General features: G+C 33.7%; 2 protein-coding genes across 2 annotated transcripts; both read right to left on the bottom strand.

Moving 5' to 3' along the window:
• Nucleotides 1–388: 388 nt before the first annotated feature.
• LOC111779896 (kinesin-like protein KIN-14U) lies at nt 389–3,679 on the bottom strand. Its single transcript, XM_023660087.1, has 10 exons — nt 3,149–3,679; nt 2,976–3,059; nt 2,736–2,897; nt 2,565–2,671; nt 2,309–2,481; nt 2,062–2,226; nt 1,752–1,970; nt 1,634–1,671; nt 1,393–1,520; nt 389–1,309 (listed from the first exon to the last, which is right to left on the bottom strand). The coding sequence occupies exons 1-10, from the start codon at nt 3,291–3,293 to the stop codon at nt 674–676; spliced, it is 1,857 nt and encodes a 618-aa protein (XP_023515855.1). The 5' UTR covers nt 3,294–3,679; the 3' UTR covers nt 389–673.
• Nucleotides 3,680–21,763: 18,084 nt separating this feature from the next.
• Nucleotides 21,764–22,327, bottom strand: LOC111780485 (uncharacterized mitochondrial protein AtMg00810-like). Its single transcript, XM_023660906.1, has one exon. The coding sequence runs from the start codon at nt 22,325–22,327 to the stop codon at nt 21,764–21,766; it is 564 nt and encodes a 187-aa protein (XP_023516674.1).
• Between the last annotated feature and the right edge of the window lie 648 nt (nt 22,328–22,975).

Genomic DNA, 22,975 nt, shown 5'->3' with positions numbered 1-22,975 from the left:
TCTAAATTATGATCCACCCAAAATTTATAACAATAAAACTTCATTCTTCTTCAACGTGACATGAATTTAAACATCTTTTGATAAGTTTGACAATATTTTCTTCACATCTTCTTTCTAGTTTATATTGCATGATTGATATCTTGGTTCATATCACACCCTGTGGTTTACTTCGGAACAAAAAAAATAGAATTAGGCTCATTGAACTGAAATGGGTATTATCCATACAGGAGATCTTACAATGGAGAAGATCCGTTGACCTAAGATGAAGAGAAGGGTCTTTCTATTTTACTTAGTTATTCAGTTAAATCAATGATTCGGGTGATTCGTCCCTTAACACGATGATACATTTTATTCGCTCATAAGCACCTTTTAAGGCATGCCAAACACATAAGAAATGTGTACTAATCTCATACAAACTCAATAATACCCACAAAACATATAAGAAAATGTTAACCAAATATGAGTTACAAATATCATGTTAACAAAATGTTAACCAAACCAAACAAACAAACCCCAATTAGTCAAACTAAGGAACCCTTTCTTCCTAAACTCTTTTTCCTTTATGCTCTATTTTCACACAAAAATGAAACCACTTCAATCAGCACAAACAAAAACAGGGCCAAAAAAGTTAATACGAAACACATATCGACAAGTTTCTTTCGGTCGAGAACGGTTAGATTAGATCAGACATCCTTCTCCGGTGACGAGAAACCGTAACTTTCAAGTTCGAATCAGATGAAGTTACCAATTTGCTTTGTGGCCATGGCAATGGCAATGGCAATGAATCTTTCTTTAGTTCTGGGACGTTCACTTGAGGAGCTTCTGTCGAGAGGGTGTCGGGTTCGACGTACCTCGACTTCTTATTTGATATGTGTAAGCTTGCTCTTATACGAAAATCCGAGTAACTCATTGACTGGGAACTCGAGAATTGGACAGAGCTTCTTGTTCCAAATCTCGAACTTTTTGCTCTCCCCATTACGACTTTGTTTTCTGCAGAACTTTGCCTTTGACGACTCGCCATTGTCGACGTCATGAAACGAGGCAAAGAATTCGAAACTATAGTTTTACTTGAAACTTTAGGCTTTCTTGGAGTGACAATGACTTCCTTCTGATCTTCCTCGGGAGCTATATGGTTCGTGTTTGGAGTTTCGACGCATGGATGATGCTCGGTAGAAAATCGCTTCTTGTTTTCGCTTAATAGAAACTCGGCTTTCTGTATTTGGTTCTTGAGTTTTTGGCATTCCTGCTGAGCTTCCTTCATGGTTTCATCCAGCATTGCAATTTTTTTCTCTCTTTGCTTCTTCGAGTCCTAAACGATACGTTTGAATTCTTAGCCAAATTCCAAATCAAAAACGACTTCGAGAAACTACTAAGGAAATTCAAGAATTCTACCTCTTGTAATTCTCGACTTGTTTCGATCGCTCGTGCTCTCTTTGCAAAACTTAACGAGCATATCGTCTCTGCAACATCTTCTTCACAAGGACTTAAATGCACAAGCATTAACACCTTTGAACCGTCACCTATACGAACCGTCCAAACTCATACGTCACTTCCGAGGATAAATTTTCAAGAGGGTCGATGCTTTAAATTAGTTCGAAAGCATATATTCATAACAAGATCATAAAGAAGATACCTAAGGAATCTTTGAGTATTTGAGTTAGCTTGCTATTTCTGCAAACAAAGAAAGAAAAATCGAGTTTCATCGGTGACGGGAAGCTATGATAAACTCAGGTCGCTAATCGAAAACTTGCCTGTAAGGAACATGACCTCTCTTCCTCCTTAGAGCTGCAATAACATCACCCAAAGCCGAAAGAGAAAGATTTATCGCTCTTCCCTCGTCGAGCGTTAGACCACATGCCCCGGTTTTCAACAATCTTTCACTTCCTCCTAAATCCACCATCCATAGTTTGCTTACTTCGGTTTTAGCTTTTGAACCGTCCACGCACCGATACATGGTGACCTTTGTTAAGCTAGATATATGAAGCTAAGAAGATAATGTAACTATCAAGCCAAAATAATCCATTAAACGAGTTAGGGAGTACTGATTCGTGAGAAACGCACCAGTGTGATCGGCTAGATGTTTCGTTCACATTAGTCCACGAAGTCGATCGAACCCGTCTTCCTTTATTATACCACCATTTAGCCTTTTCAAAGTCGGGAATCGGGACTTCGGTTAGACCCTCGATCTCAACGAATCCCTTTTGATCTGTTTGAATGTTGAGATTGCTGTAGTAGAGTTAGCCATTCATAGTAAGCAAATGAATAAGGTCACCAGTTTAATGCATTATGGATCAATTCTAGCATTTACCATCGTTCATACATTCTTGAGCCTGCTTTTGGAGCCAGCAGGTCTCTCAGACTACCCATGTAAACCTCCAACATACTCATGGAAAACGTTACGGTCGACGAGGTGCCGATGGACGTTTGAAAGAGCATCTCAAGCCCACGGGGGACTATTCCCGGCTCCTCCATTCTACCATCCTGCTCGATTGTCATGTTTCATCAATTACCATCACTAGAGAAACAGAATTTCCTCAACATTACAGCAATTTTTCGTTACTAACCATGGTATATGTCTTGCCCGTACCCGTTTGACCGTAAGCTATTATACATACATTTCGACCATCAAGAGCGGATTGGATTATCGGTTCGACCTCAGAATAGACTTCCTCTGCTCAATTTTTCAAGATTCAATACTCATTCAAAACACATATCAATAATAGATTAGAGCTAACCTTGGGATGCTTCTTTACAAAAAACCTTATCGAATTCGAATTCCTTTCTAGTTCCCGACGATCGAACCTTGACCTTATCCCGTTCCAACAAAACAGGCTCACAAATTCTTCTCCGATCCGTCAGTAAAAACGGACGAACACGACAAAACACACGAATACTACCTGAAATAGAGTTGATTTACTAAAGCTATATCTAACAAACAAGTGCATTCTAAAGTTCATCACTCATTTCTTCACTACCTTTAATGTCTAGAATCTTATTCAACGCGTCTCTACGCTTCTCGTTCGACACGCTCAACTTCAATCTCAATTGTTCAATCTCACCTAGTGATAGATAATAACCAAGTAAATCCAGCCAGTTCTACAATGAACAAACAACAGTAATAGCAATAACTCTGTTACAATAAGCTCACCTTCGAGATTGAGTATTGATTTCTGGAGCTCAGTGTTTAGATGCTCAGGTACAACACTCACATCTGTACACAACAAAGATGGAGGGACGCCATTGAAGGAATCCAAGTTCGATCCAACAGGGGAAGATGAGTTCATCGACTCCATAACAATGAAGAACACAACAAGATCTGTTCCTGTTCTTCACAAATCAACAGGAAAATACCCAAATACCCAAAACCAAGAACGATTCACCAAACAAAAAACATGAATCATCAAAACCCAGATCAAAAAAGGTTAGAAGAACAGATTAAAAGGGTTTCGGGGAAAAGATTTGAAAGTACAGGAAAAGGGGAAGAAGCCCTAGAATACGAAGGAAATCAATAAGAACAGTGAAGAACAGAGAAAAAAACCTAAGAAATGTTGGGAATGGAGAGAAAAAAGGAGGTGGGTGAGGGAGAAAATTTCAAAAGATTCAATAATTGAACACTCCACATGGACTCTGATTGAAATTTCTTCTTACAGTTGGGGGGACAAGAAAGAGCACCAAGAAAATGGTTTTTTTTTTTTTTTTTTTTTTTTTTTTTTTTTTTTTTTTTTTTTTTTTTTTTTTTTTTTNTTTTTTTTTTGGGTTATAAATTTGGGGGAAAAACAAATTGTTGTTGGAGTGGGTAAGAATCTTTTTAGCTGGTCAAGATCTATCCATTCAGGTACTGAACTGCAAAGTCTGAATTTTTAATTATTTTTTTTCTGGGGGGAAAAGTGAAAATACAGTAAAATAATGTTCTTTTTGGTTATAATGCTTTTTTGGTCCTTTTTTTTTTTATCATTATCTTTAAATTTTCTAAGCAAATTATGTTTTTTTTTTTTTTTTTTTTTTTTTTTTTTTTTTTTTTTTTTTTTTNATTTTAAAATTGAAAATAAAAATTAAATTGTTGTCCTACAAAAACTCTAAAAAAAAAATTGTTTTTAATTATTAAAATAAAATATATTGATTTTTCTCTTTAAATATATTTGATTTCCAAAAAAGGGAAATTTGATTGAATATAGGGGTATTTTTGACATTTCAATAAATAAATTGGAAATTTTTGTCAAAATTTAGGTAAGTGCTCTTCATGTTTTGTTTTTTGTTTTTTTTAAGAAAAAAAGTTATTAATATCTTGAATTTTAAGATAATTAATTTGTTTGTCTTTCCCAAAATAATTTAAAACAAAAGGATTTTAATAATTTCATTTAAATATAATTAAAAAAAATCACTTTTAAAAATTATATTTTAAATTATAAACTCTTTCAAAATAATTTTAATAAGAAATATTTTTCAAAACTTTTTTTTGAATTCCTATTTTGCCCTTAAGATTTATATAACTATTTGAATTGAAGTGATTACACGACAAAGTGTTATCATTTTGTGTGTGGGTGCGAAACATGACGATCCAATGGTTGAGATATGTTCGAATACAGTCATGTCCTTTGTCTCATTGAAATGATTACATGGAAAAATGGTATATAACCACGTCCTTTCTCTGGTTTCAACTGGACAGATCAAAGCAGTATCCTTTCGTATATAGGTGTGATCTAGATCATCGTTATAAGATATCATAATTTAACAGTGAAGATATGTTTGAACGAACAGTCACATCATTTATTTTATTATATAAATAGTAACAACTATTCAGGTCAATCGAGATAAAAGACTATTTGTTCGAATAAAACAAAAAGCATAAACGAACAAAAAGTTGTTCTTAATCAATATCATGATTCAAGACAAACTTCTTCAATATAGATAAAAAGTGAAATAATCATAATATTCAATCAATATTTTATTGCTTAAAGCAAAGTTTGAGAAGGATTAGGTTAATGATTTAATATCATTTTCCTTTTTCTTTCTCCCTTGCAACTTTTTAGTATAACTGAGTATCTAANAAAGATTCCTTGTTGGGTGTTTATTTTATCGAATAGTCTTGCATTATCAGAAATTATATTTTCGATATTGTCGAGATAACAATGAATCACAACGATGAATTGATTCGTAAAAAAATGACCCTTTTATACAGTGATAATTGAATATCAAGATTTTAGAACGTAATTAATATAGTCAAGACGCATATTCAAGTAGGTTTTAATTTATGACTGATCATGAGTTGGGTTGAAAAGTATACTATTAAGAATAATAAAGATTCGATTAAACTTAGAGATAAGTTCTCAATCAAATATGTCGAAAGAATAACACGTTTGATGTCTTAATCATGCAATATGAACTTAAAGAAATATGTGACAAAAATTTGTTCAAATTACTACAATCAAATTGACGTGGAGTTTTTTACCTCTGTTAATTAGGGATTCGCATATTCATACTCTTATGAGAGTCCTTAGATTTGTCGGGTGATGTCGGACACCCATTTAGGAATAGCGACCGTCGCAACATCAGGATAAACATAATAATCATTTTTCAGCCTGACTGTCACAACATTATGATAAACATAATGATTGTTTTCCTGTCAGGCTGTCGCAGCAGTATGATAACCATAATGATCGCTTTCTTGTCAAACGTACGTGTCCCTACTATCGTAAAAATGGGGTATTCTCCGACGCATGTACACACAATGATGCATGAGGTCCCAACATATCACAATATGTGTCGTATTGTTAAACGTCTTGTACCATAACATATATTATATCATATCATAGTTATATCATTTCGTCAAACGCATCGTACTATAACATATATCATATCATTCTCATATCATATCTCAAACATATCGTCAAATACACTGTACAATAACATATATCATATCATTACATATATATATCATTCATGTATCGTATTTCAAACATATCGTGAAACACATTGTACCATAACATATATCATATTCATTCACATACCATATCTCAAAGATATCGTCAAATGCATCACATCATTTCATAAACATTTCACACATCAAGCATGGCATATACAGAACCACGAGACATGTGTCATCATACCACTTCAATTTTTTATCATGCCGATAGTAAGGCTACTTACATGATTAACTTATGTTGGTGTCACCAATTTATCCTTAATGAAAGTTCGATTTTGTTCTTTTTATCAACATATGTGAACCCATGACATCAATTTCAAGTTCAATTCTCTAAATTTTACAATTGTCAATGTGTTAGATTTCATACGAGCATTAGAGACCAACTTGAAGTTGTGTTCGATGTTTTCACTTTGATATTTCAAAATTTAGTTCCTTTTACATGTTCAATCCTATATAATTCTTGTTATTAGAAATGAAGTTGTGTTCAATATTTTCATTATTTCTAAATTGTGTTGAGCAATTGAATCACGCACAGAATTAAAGAAATAGTTTAATCATCTTCAAATCTTTCTTTCGGAAAAAATATTAACTATTACGCATATGTAAGATATATTTCAAAACTAATTATAATTATACAACAAAATATATTTCATAAATATAAACAATGCTGCTTGATTATCACAATACAGCAATACTGGTTCGGACAACGAAACTTTCAAGTCTTGAAAAATGTATCTCAATCAAGTTAACTCTAAACAAGTATTTGTCATAACTTGATACTCAACTTCTACGGATGATCTGTACACATTGGTTTGCTTTTTAGACTTCCAAGAAATAATTGAATTTTCTAGAAACATGCAGAACCCAAGAATATACCGGTAGTTCGACAATCACCCTAATCAGAATCGCAATATGCTTGTAATCTTAAGTTATTTTCAGATGGTAGTAGAAGTCCTTGACCAGAAGTACCTTTGATTTTCTTGGTTCATGCATAAATTGACTAAGCATACGAACTGAATATACTAATATGCCAATCAACCCTATGTATTTGCTTGGATCATTCAACTTCTCTCTTTGAAAGCTTAAGATATTGCTCTCATGAAATTTTTCTAGACTTGCTCAGGAAAGACCTGTGTCTTGAAGAATATCTAAAACCATACTTCTTTTGAGACATAAAAATTCATTTTCTAGATCGAGAAAATTCAATACCCAGGAAATATTTCAAATTCCTTAAATCTTTGATAATGAATTTATTGAGTAAACAAGTCTTGACATGTTGAAATTTCTTTAATATTATTGTCTGTCAACAAAATATCATCAACATAGATAAGATTTGCAGTGAAAGAATAATTTCTACCCTTAGTAAATAAAGAGTAATCGACTTTTGACTAAGTTTAGTGGAAATTTTGTATAGTGGTAGAGAGTATGGAGAACCAATTGCAATAAGCCTGTTTTAACCTATAACGAGACTTATGTAGCCAACACATACAATGTTCTACTCCTGTCGTCGAAGACCAGGTGATAAAGACATGTAAACTTCCTTGTCTAGATTACCATGGAGAAAGACATTTTGAACATCCAACTGATGAGTGAACCATTTTCGAGCAGCAACAATAGTGAGTAAGCAACAAAGTGTAGTAAGTCTCGTTGTAGGAGAAAATGTCTCTTTATAATCAATACCTTCAACCTGAGTATGTCCCCTTAACAAAACCATTATAGTTGTATTTAATCTTGTACACCCAACGACAACCAATAGCTTTATGGCCAAGTGGTAGAGGAATGAGAGACCAAGTATGATTATGTTCCAAAGCTGCAATTTCAGCATTCATAGCCTGTTGCCATAATGGGTCGCCAACTGCCTCATCATAGGTTTTAGGTTTTGTTTGGGCTATAATAAGAGCTAGAAAAACACGTTGAGTAGGAGAAAAATGGGAGAATGAAAGGTAATGATAAAGAAGATACCTATTGTCAGTATTAGGACTTGAGCTAGAGGTTAAATAATTGGCTGCATAAGACATCTCATAATCATTATGCCAAGCTGGAGGCTGTTTGGTACGAGTAAAGCGTCAGAGTGGAACTGATGTATCAAATGGGATAGAATTAGAATTAGCGGGTGAATCTAGAGAAGGAACAAAAGGTGAAGGAGATGACGAAATAGGAGGAAAATGGATGTTTGAGCAAGATGAATCATGGGTGGTAAAATGGGAGTTGAATGAGCTGATGTCGAAGTTTGTGAAACTGATAAAAAAAAAAAAAAAAAAAATAGTCTCTCAACATACATTATNACTGTATGTCATACAACTTGTAACCTTTATGACAACTATGATATCCTACGAAAACACAAGAAATTGCTCGAGATTCAAATTTTGTTTAGGATGTACTACAACGGCATAACATTACAGCCAAAGACTTTAAGATGATGAAATGTAGGTGGTCGTTTGTACACTGCTTCAAAGGGTGTTTCTAAGACTCCATTTTATTCTAGAGTATAGACACAAGTGCGCTAAAATTTAATGCCACAAGAAATAAAAAATGGTTTCAAAGATAAGAACTAAGTCTCATTGTCTGATCGTACTATCTTGATAGTAGTATGAAATTGGGTTTGAACGAATTTAACAAAGTTCATTAACAAATGTTGTACTTCTGATTTATGTTGCATAAGAAAAACCCAATCGACTAAAATTATCAACAATAGTGAGAAAAAAGTGCAAACCAGAATGGGTAGGAATTTTATGTGTTCCCCAAACATCACAATGTAACAGATCAAAGACAAAAATGTGTTGTTATTGAGCTTCTTGGATTCCAGACAACCTAGTTTGCTTTGTTAAATGGACAAATACTACCGTATGAGAAAAAGTAACATTATCAAAATGCAATTGATCAGCAAGAAATTTAAAACAACAAAATGAAGGATGACGTAAGCGTAGATGCCACAAATCAGATGACTGAGATATTTGATGAGCTGAAGATTTGATTAATGATAGAGACCTCCAAATTGTTTACCCGAGCCAATCATCTTCCCCGTAGCCAAGTCAAGATAGAAGGCGACACAACATTTCCAGTCATGGGTAAGTTTGCTTGATGGACATCAAGTTTAAATTGAACGTAGACACGCATAAACTATTATCTAATTTAAGGTCAGGATTAAAAAAAAAAAAACATTGTCAGTATGTGACACATGTGCTCCCTCCATTAGGTAAATTTATTGTAGACATCGTTGCAGCCTTTGATTCAATCATAACAGAAGCTTTGGATATTATATAATCTATAGTTTCACTATCGAGAATCCATGAATTAGAACTAGCAGAGTTAAATGGATACTGCAAATACGGGAAACAAACCTACACCATTAATGTAACTGTCAGAATTACTAGAAAGACGATGATTGAGTGTAGATAAGGCTTGTGCTATCTGTTGTAACTGCTCGTAAGAAAAATTTGGAATGAAATTAGGTGATTGTTGTTCTATATTCAGTTGAGAAACATCAGCCATATTTGCAGATGATCGAGAATTAAGTGATTGTTCTTCTGTATTCAATTGAGAAGCATCAACCTATTTACAGATGATCGATATCCACGATTGATGCGTTGATTGACTTGTACTACTCTAATACCATGTTAAAAATGAGAAACAGAAGTGTGATCGATATCTCCAGCTAGATCACAAACATAAATTGTTTAATCATAATCCATTTGTCTTATTATGACTTCTACAGGTGGGCTCGAACAATTCAACGAGCCAAACAATTCATTCCATTTTAAAAAGATTTCAATACTCATTCAAAAAAAAACACGTGCCAATATATATATTGACCGAAAATGGACTCGAACCAATTCATGTACACTCCATTTTAAACCTAGATTATGCTTTAATAAATAAATAGTCGTTTATTTTTTCTTTTTGTAGAAATTACTATAATATATTTTAAAAAGTATAGATTAAATTGTATCCAATATTTGTGAGTTTATCTCGTCGAAAACTGACGTGTATTATATTTTAAAGGTTGGAATTTGATTCACGCGAAAAGACAAAATATATTTATATTAAAATTTGGAAGAAACTCGAGCAAAAAAAAAAAAAAAAAAAAAAAAAAAAAAAAAAAAAAAAAAAAAAAAAAAAANTACTCATATATGTTCGACTGAAAATGTGTCGAGCGAAGAAATAAAAATAAAAATAAAAATACTGCATGTTTCAATAAATATCTTTAAAAATAAAAAAAAGAAATATAATATTTCAAAAATATCTTTCAATTAAAAAAAAAAAATCATTAATATCTTTAAATTTTTTAATCCGTTCAAAAATATTATATACCCTTACTACCATGTTTAGAAAATACTATAAAATTTTAAAATCAGTATTAACATCCTCAACATATATTAAAAAAAATTTAATTTTTTTTTTCATAAAATTTAAAAATATTAATATTACTTTTGAATTTTCATGTGTATGGCAGTAACGATACCATCAAGATATTTTAAATTTTTAAAAAAATATTAGATCGGTTTGAACTAAAAAAGAAAAAAAGTATTAATGAATAATTTAAAATATTTTTTTAAAGTTCGTGGTATTTTTGAAACAAAATATTTACCGTTTTCATTCAAAATTTAGGGTAACGGTATTTTTTAAAACTTTTTATTATTTTTTTTTTCAAAGTTTTAAAGAATTTAAAATAATAAAAGAAAAAAAAAAGTAGTTAATGAGTTAGTTTGTAAGAGGAGATGGGGAATCATGCGTAGAAGGTGACATCTAATGTTTGCTGGACAATGACGGCAAACCATAATAAAATTATTCTAACCTCCTTACCACACATGCCTTTGGTGGGCCCCCCACTTTTACCAATCTACACGTGGCACTTTAACATTGGTAACATTTTTTTTATTACTTTTATAAATGATTAAATTTTATTATTTAAATTTTTTTTAAAAATATTTTATTAGTTTTGATGCTTTTATAAATTTTATATTAATTAAAAACTCTCTTGAACTCGACGCGAAAACACAGAGACAAAAGACTGATATTTGAATAGGAAAAATAGTGGATCTATATGATCCCAAATGAATTGGTTTATTTTGTTTTGTTCGTTGGAAGATCTATCTCATATCTGGTACTGTACGGTTCCACTCTGCAAGAACTCCGAATCATTCTCTTCATCAGAAATNTCTACGCCTCCTGTGAACCAGGTTGTTGACATCTTCACGATAAGTGTTTCTCAACCTCTTTGAATTTTTCAGATCCAAGCTTCACGTTCGTTCAAATCCGACGCTCAGCTTGCGGTGGGGTGTTAAGGATATTTAGTAATAAATTATACTTTCCCGTATATATTATATTTGATATTTTATTATAAGGCAAATATTAGATATTTGCCTTATTACATAGGTATCTTTCAATTTATTGTTATTTCCATTTATTACTATTTCCATATCCTTGTAATTTATTTGATTATAAATAAGATAACTTTCACACCATTTAGGTATGGTGGATTAATCAAACATTCACAGAAAAACTTAGTGAAGGTAAATGGGAAAATTTATTGGAGTCGATATACATTAAGTAGATATCTAAATCTTTCCCGAAACGTTCATATAATTATTAGGTCAGTGAAGACGGTGTTTTATATCCAATTGGATAAAGTTGAATTGAGTGAGGACCATTAGACTTTGGATTCTTTGATGGGACTGAATTTTTAACTGTTTTAGGATAGATACTTTGCGTAAAGGGTGAAGGCGGTAATTATGGGAGGGTAAATAACTCACATGATTCACATGCAAAGATGCCCAAATTCCTGATATAAAAATTAGTTTTAAAAAAAAAAAAAAAAAAAACGTGGGTCCCACTCTCCCGACAAAACTGCGAGAACACTCCAATATCACTTTGATTAAAAAGACAATGATTTGTTAGATTCTTTTTTTTTTATTATTAGAAATAATCAAATTCATTCTTAATTGTATTATTAATATCGAGAGCTACGGCTAATAAATATTGTTCTCTTTGAACTTTTCCACTTCCTCTCGAGGCTTTGAAACGCGTCTGCTAAGTGAAGGTTTTATACTGTTATAAACGATGTTTTTGTTCTCCGGGACATCACTCAATTTTTTTAATTTTTTTTATTCTTATTTTAGATAAATATCAGTAATATTTTTATTTGGGCTATTTTTATATATTTTAATTAGTTGAATTGATTAATAATTTTTTTTAAGCTAAATTTCAAATTTATATTGTGTTTGAATGGTTTTTGAAAAAATAATTTTAAAATAAAATCGTTCTTCGGAAAATATTGAGGACAATGGAATATCACATTATTCCAATGTAATTTTCATGCGCACACATTTTAAAATAGTCTAAAATAGGTTAAGAGATACTTTGAACGAGATTTTTGAAGAAGTTGAGAGAGAAATCAATTAGAAGTCGAAGTTTCGATTGAGTCTCGAGCACTTGCTTTTTTAATAAATGATAAAAGTGAATGAGGCTAATTTTGTTGGAAGCTAGAAAAAAAAAAAACTCTTCAACTTTGATGAACGAACGAAGTAGAATCGAGTTATATAGAAAAATATACGAACACAAGAAAATGGAAAAAAAAACAGCAAAATCGCATCTTTTTGAAATTATGGGAAATAATATGGAAATTCGATGTAGAAATGCATTGAGGGAGGTTCGAACAATGGAGCTAGCACACGGAGGGACACGACAATGGAACAATGAAAAGAAATAATACATTTGCTACGGATCGAAACCAAGAACTCGGAAGAGGAAGACCTGCGCAAGGACACATTTTGGAGCCATAAAAACCGAAGAAATTTCAACGATTGCGAGCATTCGAACCCAAGACGCGGAATCCGAACGTGCCTATTTGCGAATGCCAAAGTAAATTGTAGGGATTGCTAAGATGTGCTAGCATGGGAGAATAATCTACTATAAGTGGTTAGACTAGACATGAATAGGGCTTTAGAATACAATTTAGATGAATGCCTTGTATGTCGAGGAAAATGACTGAAATGCCCTAAGTATAAGATCATTAAAGTTCATGTTGCTGAGGTACTTCGGTTGTGCCACATAGGAGGATGCGATGTTGTGATTTGTGCTCCGAGTAATTGATGCATGTTATCTCCTTATTGAGCTTGCATGTATGTCTTATTTTTTCTGGATGTTTTCTGTGCTCCAAGCGACTGGTGGACATTATCTCACCATTGAGCTTGAATGTATACTTAGAAATTAAATTATTATTGAAGATGATTTTGTGCTTCAAGTGATTGATAGTATTATCTCCCTTTTAAAGCATGTGTGACCATATCGAGTTAAGAGGAGAACTTTAGAGCTAGAATGGTTTTACGTTGACCTAGGTCTAAACATTTTCAATAGATTGAGCACCCCAAGATCGTTAATGGCGATCAATGATCTAGACCCTTGTGCTCCCAAAAACTAGATTAGCCTCAAGGAGCTAGTCTAAAGTATCTTAACAATAAGAGTTCAAAATTTAAACCGTTTAGACTCCCTTAAGAACCTAATAAACCTCCACGGTATTTAAGGACGACTAAGAAAACTTAACAAGCTTATTAGTGGTGTGAATGGTGTCACTAGAGCCTTCACTTCCTATCTTTTCTAGTATGTTTGTAGCGTCATTAGCGACCTAGGTTAAATCTTTTAACAGAAGTATAGGAGTAACATCTGCAAGCTTGGTCTAGGCTAGATAATGTCGTGTGACAAGGTGACTAGGTATCTTTATCTTTATCTGGTTGAAATGGTTGAGGGTCTTTAGAATATGGTCTCTCCAATGTAAACCTGTCCAGTCCAAAGAAGGGGCATGAAACCATACAGGTAACTTAGTAGCTAGCAAGCATACACGGTTGCTCCCTCTAATTTAGTGTGACTTTATGGTTTTGTGGATAAGTCTTCCAATTGACCTTCCACAAATGATGTTTATGTTGGGTTTTATGTCCTAAAACTCATAGGTTGTAAACAAAAACATATTCTATTTTCAATAAAGTTATTATTGTTATTTATTCAGTAAAGATTGTTATTGGATAAAGTGAACTTTACGATCATTAATCTAAATCCAATAAACTAAGAACACTCTCGCTATAGTATGATTACTTGAACTATAGGTAGAGACATAAGAGTGAATCAAGTTCAAGTATATAGTCAAAATGATATATAGTATAAGGATAAGGCTGAGTACCTTATTCTGGGGACACTATGGATGCGGCCCACTTTTGTATATGATATAAACAATGTGATCACTAAATTGTACATGTGGAGACATGTGAGTGGGGGCGTCCTATGCAATGAGTATTGCATAAGATCGGACCATGAAGAAAACCACTCTCACTTTATAAAGTCGTTTACTGTTGAGACTGATTTTCTTTTCATTCGATAACCTAGGTAACTCGGTTTTAATCCTGAGCTAACCATGAACTCCTGTTTATTCGGAATTATCCTTAGATTTGCATGGGTGAGAGTGGCTCTAGTTCGCCGACTCAACAGGCCTCCCATTTCAGGGGTAAGACTGGGTGAATGGCTGGGGACGTGGGGTGCAAGACGGAATTCACTCCTACCCACTTTTAGGGATAGAAGAAAGGTAGTTCCCTTAAGCACTGACTCCAGGTCTTGAACAAGGGGCCCCACCCTCTCATTGGCCTGAGAGGGATTCGGTTTACTGGTTGGACCACAAACCAATTGTTTATTAGAGGATCAGTGAGACATAAGGAACAAGAAGTAACTTCAGGGGTAAAACGGTAAATTGACCCAGCTCTAGTTACGAACAACCTGTGAAGGATCGACTTACTAATCATGGTTATATCAGATGGACAGAAATATATCTATAGTGAGGGGAGTGCAACTACTAGGCTATAGTGGAGTGTCCTAGTAGTTAACGAATGTTGGTTAACCAGGTTAATGAGTTTAATCGGTTAATCTTGAATCGTTGGAGCCCATGATCTATAGGTCCATTAGGTCCCTCTGCTAGCTCATATCGGACTAAACCATAGAACAGTGTGACGAGTGAGTTCGAAGTGTTCGAATTCAAATTAGGGAATATGCGTTACATATATACGATATATTTAACCGCAATTTTATTTTATTTACGAATTAAACGAAAAGAGAGAATCTGAGATATTTAAATAAGATTTAAATATCTTAATCAATTATGTGTCGGAATTGATTGGGATTGACATTTGAATTAATATTAAATATTAATTAAATAGTTTAATTAATCATTTAATGTTACTTTAATTTGAAATTCATTATTCAAATTAATTGTTGAATTAAAATGAAGAAAGTCAAAATGTTGACTTCATTTAATGGAAAAATCCATGTTAGTGGAATTTTGAGGTGTCAAAATTTGGTTTAACCAAACTTGCATGTTTGCCAAATAAACCCCACAAGTTTGAGTGGAATTTTGAGTGTCAAAATTTGGTTAACTCAAACATGCATGCTTGCCACATAATCCCAAACATTTGAGTGGAATTTTGAGTGTCAAAATTTGGTGATCTCAAATTTGCATGAACATGCAAACATGACTCTTTAAATAGAGTGATCATGGTACATGGAAGGTCTTCTTCTTCTTGGTGAAAAACCTTGAGAAAAACCTCTCACAAACACTCTCTTCATATATACAAAATCCCTCCCAAGTTTAGCCACTCACCGGATTCCACAATCCCGTTCTAAGGCCGGAGAATAGTGGAGAAGACACTAGTGGTGGTTCGAAACCGGTTCGTGAGGAAAAAGAAGTTTGAACTACAAAAGGCCGGAGGATAGTGGAGAAGACACTAGTGGTGGTTCGAAACCGGTTCGTGAGGAAAAAGAAGTTTGAACTACAAAAGGTTAGTATTCAAACTCATTAAGTTTTAATACTTATGAACATGCTAGTTATTTACTATAATTGATGTTCTAAAAGTGCCTAAGATCCAAATTGCTTCCGCATGTGTTATATTAACACCATCAGTTTAGACTAGTCATATTGTCCTATAAGATATGATGAGGTAGCGCCTCAACCCAAGATACCGATCATTCACTACCGTGACAATGCAAGCTTACTAAGTCTAAGGAATAGAAAAGTTAGTTCACCCTAAACATCAGATACACCATTTAGTAAACCAGCAACATCGGAAATAGATGAACAACCCCCAGACCCAAAGTGTTTTGTGTTTAGCAAGAGAATTGATCAGAACTTCGAAGACTCCCCAAAATCTCAGATAATTGTAGAAACTAAGCCCAAACTTTTTTGAGCTTAGAAAAAAGCGCATGGTAACTTTGATTGAATACGATGAGAGCTGGTTAGGATTTATGCCCTAAAATCTCATAATTAATTATTTAGTTTTTAATAATAATTGTCATTATTTTATTTGCAATTTAATATTACCCATTTTATGAAAAATCTAAAGTTATTAATGTAATCTGGAACCATATATGGTTGATATAGAGAAATATCATGTTCAAGTAATAACACAAAGAGCCTATGGTGGATGGATAAGGTTGGGTGCCTTATCTTAATAAGACTATTGATATCACCCACTTTGTAACTGTTATAAATGATTTGGTCCAAATCGTTTATGCGTAGACATGTGAGTGGAGGTATTCTATGTAATGAGTTGGTATAAGACTAGACCATGAAATATTTAATGAACGACCCTAAATTTTTACCTAATTAATCTAAGGTCATTACTATACTTTAAATGCGGTATTTACCTTAAATGGGCTCTTATCATAAATGCGACATAAGTTTTGCCTTTTATTACCTCATGCATAACGAATACAAAGGAAAGAAAGGAAAAAGAACAACGTTGAAATAAATGTCTTATACTACCCTATGATTTATTATGCGATTACAATTCAACCTATACTAACCTATACTAATGATGCAGACGGGAATTCAACCTAAACTAACCTATACTATGAATTCAAATGAAATTCAACCTATACTAACATATACTACGAAATGTAAAGTAACTATCCTATGCATGTGCCACGATCCCGGGATGTGCGATGCCGCCGTCGATCTCACATGGGTGCCTTGCCTTTATCTGAAAAATATAGTAGCACGAGGCTTGAGTATTTCTAGAATACTCAGTAAGTGACTGCCTATCGGGGTTATGCAACAAGAACATGCAAAGTGCTATGACGGGACCTATCAGTCTATTCTTTTCTTACAACACTTATTTTAATTGGGCAGCTTCGATGTGTACCATATACTCTACACACAGCCCATATGTGCGAGTATGGGCTCACTAGTTAGTTCGCACACCGTTGGGCCCATTTTCTTGTCGGGCGAGCCTTCTCTGGTAGCTCAACTTTTGCCAAGCACCCATTAGAATTCGTAACCGTCACGGCAACATTATGTAAAACATAACGATATTTCGCCTGCTTATGGATGTACGCGTCCGTACACTCGTGAAGGAATAGGGGTATCCCCCTAGTGCATGTGCATACACAATGCATGAGGTCCCAACATTTTTCCGTTTTCAACATTATTAAATATAACCCCGCTATCATTATTCTTGCATAACATATCATTTCTCATTTTTCAGTCTGCATACCATACATAATCCTAACAGGGTTATATTTCGTGCAATTTACCATGATTTCATGTCATACATTTCATGTTGTTTACGTTCAAATATATCGTACAATCATGCCAAAATCATCTAGGAACATCATAACGTCACAAGCACAACACATCACATCATACTAAACAAACATACATTCATATTTCACAAGCTTACGTATTCAAGCATAACAGTCTAGCGTACAATTTAATGACACGTGCAAATCCACGGGCATGTGCCAACATATAATATACAATGCGTAACCTATGACAGATGAGTCACTTACCTAGTTAGCTTAAGTTGTTGTCACGAATATATCCTTAATGAAAGTTCGATTCTGTCCTTCGAAATCCAAGTCAACCTATGTGAGCCCATGTCATCAGTTTCAAGTTTGAACTCTATAAAATTATTTCTCTAATTTACATTGGTCCGTTGTTAAAAGTCTTGAAATATTATATATCTACAATTATATTTTTATTAAAAATCTTATTTTCTATGGTTACTGTTGTATAAAAAAGGTAGATAGAGTTATTTCAAGTTATTCTCCTTTTTACTGCTGTGTATTTACTTTTCTCTCCATATTTAGTTTATGGTTTTTAATTCCTGAATCATATTTTTTTTTTATTTGTATGCTTTTAATTTTGTTATCATGTATTACAAATTTCTAGTGGATCCCTATTTCCAAATCTTTTCTTAGCTCAGTGTTTACTTTTGTTCACAAATTTTCTTGACCATTCTATTTTTAATTTATTCCTTTGGCTATTGATATAAATTTAACCTAATATTGACGTGATTTACTAGAATTAGTATAAATGATTGACATTTAGTTTCTAACTCAGCTAAACCATTGTAATAATTGAATGAAGATCTAACTATAATTGGTTGTGATTTCAAAAAAGAAATAAGATAAAAGAAAATGAAGATTCAATATATACTTATTGATTAGATCTATGGCCCAAATTCAAGGCCATTCTCTTTTTTTTTCTCAAGTAAATCTGACAACTGTTGTTTTTCTAGTTCTTTTTTTGCAGTAATTGTTACTCTATGGCCTAAGGATGGATGGAGGAGAGATAACTGTGAGAAGGGATGAGAGGTTAGTGGAGAGATGGGGAAATGTTGTTGTTTTTTTTTTTTTGTTTATTTATTATTATTATTATTATTATTTTATTTTTTTATATAATTATTTTTATTTGTTTATTTATTCCATTATTTATGATTTTATTTATTTTAGCTATTAAATTTAATCTCCCTCTATAAACCTATTAATTGAGAAGATTAATATTTAACTTGATGATCATATGCGATTTTTTCTTAATCCTGACTGAGTTATGAACTCCTGAGGGCTTGTCCTTTAATATGCACGAGTGAGAATAAATTTTGTAGCCAATTAAACATGTCTACCATGTTGGGACTCGACTAAATAGGGAATTGAGAATATAATATCATGAGATGAAATTCACTCCTTTCTACACAACGGGAGTAGATGAGTTATTCTTTTAAGTACTAATTTCGAGACTTGAACAATGAGACTCCACCCTCTCATTCACCCGAGAGAGATTTGGTTTATGATTGGATCATAACAAATTGTTCATTAGAGAATCAATGATACTTAAGGTGAAAGATGTAACTATAGTGGTAAAACGAATTTTTGACCCAACTGTAATTATGGATAACTTGTGAAAGATTGATTTGCTTGTAATAATTATATCAATGAATGCAACTTGTTCTATAGTGCATGAAAGTGAAACTCTAAGTCTGCGTGACCTATAATTAATGAATGAAAATTGATTAATCAAAGAGTTTAATTAATTGATTTTGTATTATTAAAGAAAATATATATTTGGAAGGAAATTTAAAGTAGTTAAATATATATTAAAATATCTTGTAACATTTAAGTATGATTTGAATAAGATATTATATTCCTAATATAAATATATTATTTGACATATGTTTTCAAAAATTCCTTGTAAGTAGAATCTTTGAGTTTTGCGAAAACGCTCTCATAGTTTCTCGTTTGTGGAATTTTCTTAAAACTTTCCTTCTCTAATCCTCTCGGACTTTCTTTCAAAAGGTTCTCACAAGCCTTAATCTTGTATTTGAGTCATAGTAATGAAGATTTTTTTTGGCCTTGTGTTTGAGTCATATTTGTGAAGGTTTTGTGGAATGTGGAAGAACTTCCACGTGTTGGAACTATATCAATGAGACTTGCAAGCAATGGATTCTACAAAAGTAGTGTTTTTGCTCTAGTATTAATAGTTTTTTTTTTAATTCTCAATAAAACTAAATTGGTCCCAATGCTTCCACTATATGATGAAGAGTTCATTCCCTCGAGAACCTGCAAGTAGGTTGGTTATAGTATTTTTATTCTCACCCTATTCTACATTTCTTTTTTCAGGTGTTCGTTGATTGCGAGTGAGGTAGCGAAGTATTCAAGAGCTACACAATCATAAAGAAGGTCATTTGTAACTATAGTGGATCATAACAAACATGTCAAAGATAGTGATATGAATCAATACATCAATCATGCAATATAAAATTCAAAGAAGTGAAAAAAATGTATATCAAATTATCACGAGATGGTATAATTTCATGCCACAGAAAAATTAAGTTTCAATTTATTCTTAGATGATTACAATTTTGGGTGGATGATAATCTAGAGTGATGTTGTTTCCTTATGGTACTTTAAGGCTTATTTACTTTATAATTATATTTACATACCAGTTAATTATGGTCACAAAGTATGAATGTTACTGCTCTGGAATGAGGTCTGAGTTTTCATTTTAAGGCTATACAGAGCCATGCATGTTATATTTGTAAAGTATATTTGAAAAATGTAATAAAAAGAACCTTTGTTCTTTCCTCTAACCAAGAGCTAAGTTTCTTTGAAATTGTTTAAGTTCAATGTTTAGAATTATTCAAGGTTGACATGATCAATATTACTTGTACAGTGTTTCAAATCTCAAATAAGTGTTCTTATCTTGAGATATTTAATCAAGAAGGTAATCCGAATCTTACTTTCCCTTACAGTGATTTCTTATCATTTGATATCATAGCTTTAGGTTCAAGATGAGATGTAACGACCATAATATTAATATATATATATATATATCAGCGTGGTCACTGGCGACTCGTGAGAATTCTAGCAAGCGCTAGAATTCTCGCACCTTTCACGAACACACGCTCCCCTGACCCCACACTGCGCCAAACAACCTCACCTCCTTCACCCACACTCCCCAAATCCCGTGCAAGAGAGAAGCATAGAGAGAGAAATAATTCGAAGGTTTTTCTGCGAAGCCAATCCCACAAACCCGACACAAAATTGAACAAACCATGCAGCGAAAAAGACTACCGACAACTGCACGTACACATGAGGTAAGTTCCCACGCCTTAACAACGTCATTCTTCATTTGCGACGAGAAACGGATGTCGAAGTGCCATTTTAGAGGAGAGAGAAAGATCGTCGGAAGTCTTTCGATAATCCGGGTAAGGAAGACGAAGTCTGTGGACTTCAGGTCAGATCTAGATTGGGTACCCAACGTTAACCCATTGCCAACCTTTAAGCCCTCAGCCCAATATCAGATCTGCAAGCAAGTTCTAATCACCTCGGTCTAGTGCATGCGCCTATAGCCAATACTCGAGTGCCTCAGCTCACCTGCGACGGCCCGTAAGAAAAAAAAAATGCAACAGAAGGGGAGAATAAATGAAGACACAAATTATTTCTTCTTTTTGTGGTATCTTTAGAACTTGGCACCATTTTCTTTATATACTAAAAAATTTACATATTTCTGCTACAAATCAGCAACCACTTCACCACTCCACCACTCCTTCCACTCCTACTATTCCACTCCCTACAAACTAGTTCCTTCCCCTACTTACAATATTTATGACCTTTTTCATGGAGAAATAAGCAACAGAAATAAAATAATAATAAAAACAAGTTTATAACCAACAATCACTCCTCTAAACTTGTTTAACTATGGTGAATCGACTTTCTTCAAGCCAATCTTCTCTCTTAACTCCAGAAACCGTTGTCTTGCTAACGGCTTTGTCAGAATATCCGCCAACTGCTCATCTGTGTTCACATATTCCAATTCAATAGCTTCAGTCTATACACATTGGCGAATAAAATGGAATCTGGTATCAATGTGTTTACTCCGATCATGGTAAACAGGATTTTTCGCCAACGCTATAGCTGACTTGTTGTCAACATTAAGCTTGGGTTTTACTGGAAGTTGACTGATGTTACTCAAAATCCTACCCAACCATACTCCTTGACATGTTCCAGCAGTTGCGGCTATATACTCTAGCATCGCATGATGACAAAGCCACCACCTTTTGCTTCTGTGATATCAAGGTTATTTGATTTACTCCCAAATAGTACAAACACTCCAGTTGTACTCTTCCTATCATCAATATCCCCAGCCATATCACTGTCGCTAAATCCTACCAGCTCCACATTCGATAGCTTCTTATAAACGCAGCCAAAACTTAGAGTACCTTTCACATACCTCAATATTTGTTTTACTGCTGTGAGATGTGAAGTTGTTGGTGTCTCCATGTATCTACTCATCACACCAACTGAGTAGGCTATGTCGGGCCGGGTATTAACTAGATAGCGTAAGCTTCCAATAACACTTCTGTAAAGTGTTTTGTCAATCGCAGGTTCTCCATTTCCATGTTTGCTCATCTTCATTCTTGGTTCCATGGGAATCGAACAAGGATTGCACTCCCCCATTCCTAGCTTCTCTAGGATTTTTCTTGCATATCCGGCCTGACATAAAGTGATTGATTCACTGCTTTGTCGTACCTCAATACCCAAGTAATAGCTTAAAAGTCCAAGATCGCTCATCTCAAATTTCTGGTGCATCTCTTCCTTGAACTTAGCTATAACTTGTTTGTTTGAGCTGGCTATGATTAAGTCATCCACATATGTGCCTTATGATTGCTTCAACTCCATTAATTTTATTGTACATAGCATATTCGTGTGGACATCTAACAAAACCAAGTGACTGCAAACATTGATCAAGTTTAAAATTCCAGGCCCTCGGAGTCTGTTTTAATCCATACAAGGCTTTACGTAGTTTTAACACCATGTTTGGATTTTCTTTGTCAACGAACCCTTCTGGTTGAACAACATACACCTCCTCTTCTAACTCGCCATTCAGAAAAGCTGTCTTTACATCCATATGATGTACTTCCCAGTTCTTAATGGCTGCATAGGCAAGAATTAATCTCACTGTTTCTAACCTGGCCACTGGTGCGAATACTTCACTGTAATCTACACCGAGCTGCTGTGCATATCCCTTTGCCACGAGCCTCGCCTTGTTTCATGATTTCTCTGTTGGATTTCGATAATCGGCCAGGGAAATCACCGAGAGATATTGTCGATAGGAGGTTGTTGGAAGAAAGATAAAATGCCTAAAATAAGAGAGAGAGAAGGACTGAAAGTTTGACTGCTCTTCAAAATCCGGTTATGAAATCTTGTAAACAGATTTCCTATTTAAATACAACCTAT

Source organism: Cucurbita pepo, chromosome LG18 (genome assembly GCF_002806865.2).
Source record: "Cucurbita pepo subsp. pepo cultivar mu-cu-16 chromosome LG18, ASM280686v2, whole genome shotgun sequence".
In the NCBI taxonomy this organism is placed as follows: domain Eukaryota; kingdom Viridiplantae; phylum Streptophyta; class Magnoliopsida; order Cucurbitales; family Cucurbitaceae; genus Cucurbita; species Cucurbita pepo.
This window is presented reverse-complemented; position numbering and strand designations above follow the sequence as displayed.

Bases quoted from the DNA above. Each gene is read 5' to 3' on its own strand.
- LOC111779896 (XM_023660087.1), bottom strand. From the start codon at position 3,293: ATGGAGTCGATGAACTCATCTTCCCCTGTTGGATCGAACTTGGATTCC. The intron at 2,227-2,308 runs GTAAATGCTAGA...ACTCTACTACAG, and splicing joins TCAAGAATGTATGAACGATG to CAATCTCAACATTCAAACAG. The intron at 1,672-1,751 runs GCAAGTTTTCGA...CTTTGTTTGCAG, and splicing joins AGAGGTCATGTTCCTTACAG to AAATAGCAAGCTAACTCAAA.
- LOC111780485 (XM_023660906.1), bottom strand. From the start codon at position 22,327: ATGCACCAGAAATTTGAGATGAGCGATCTTGGACTTTTAAGCTATTAC.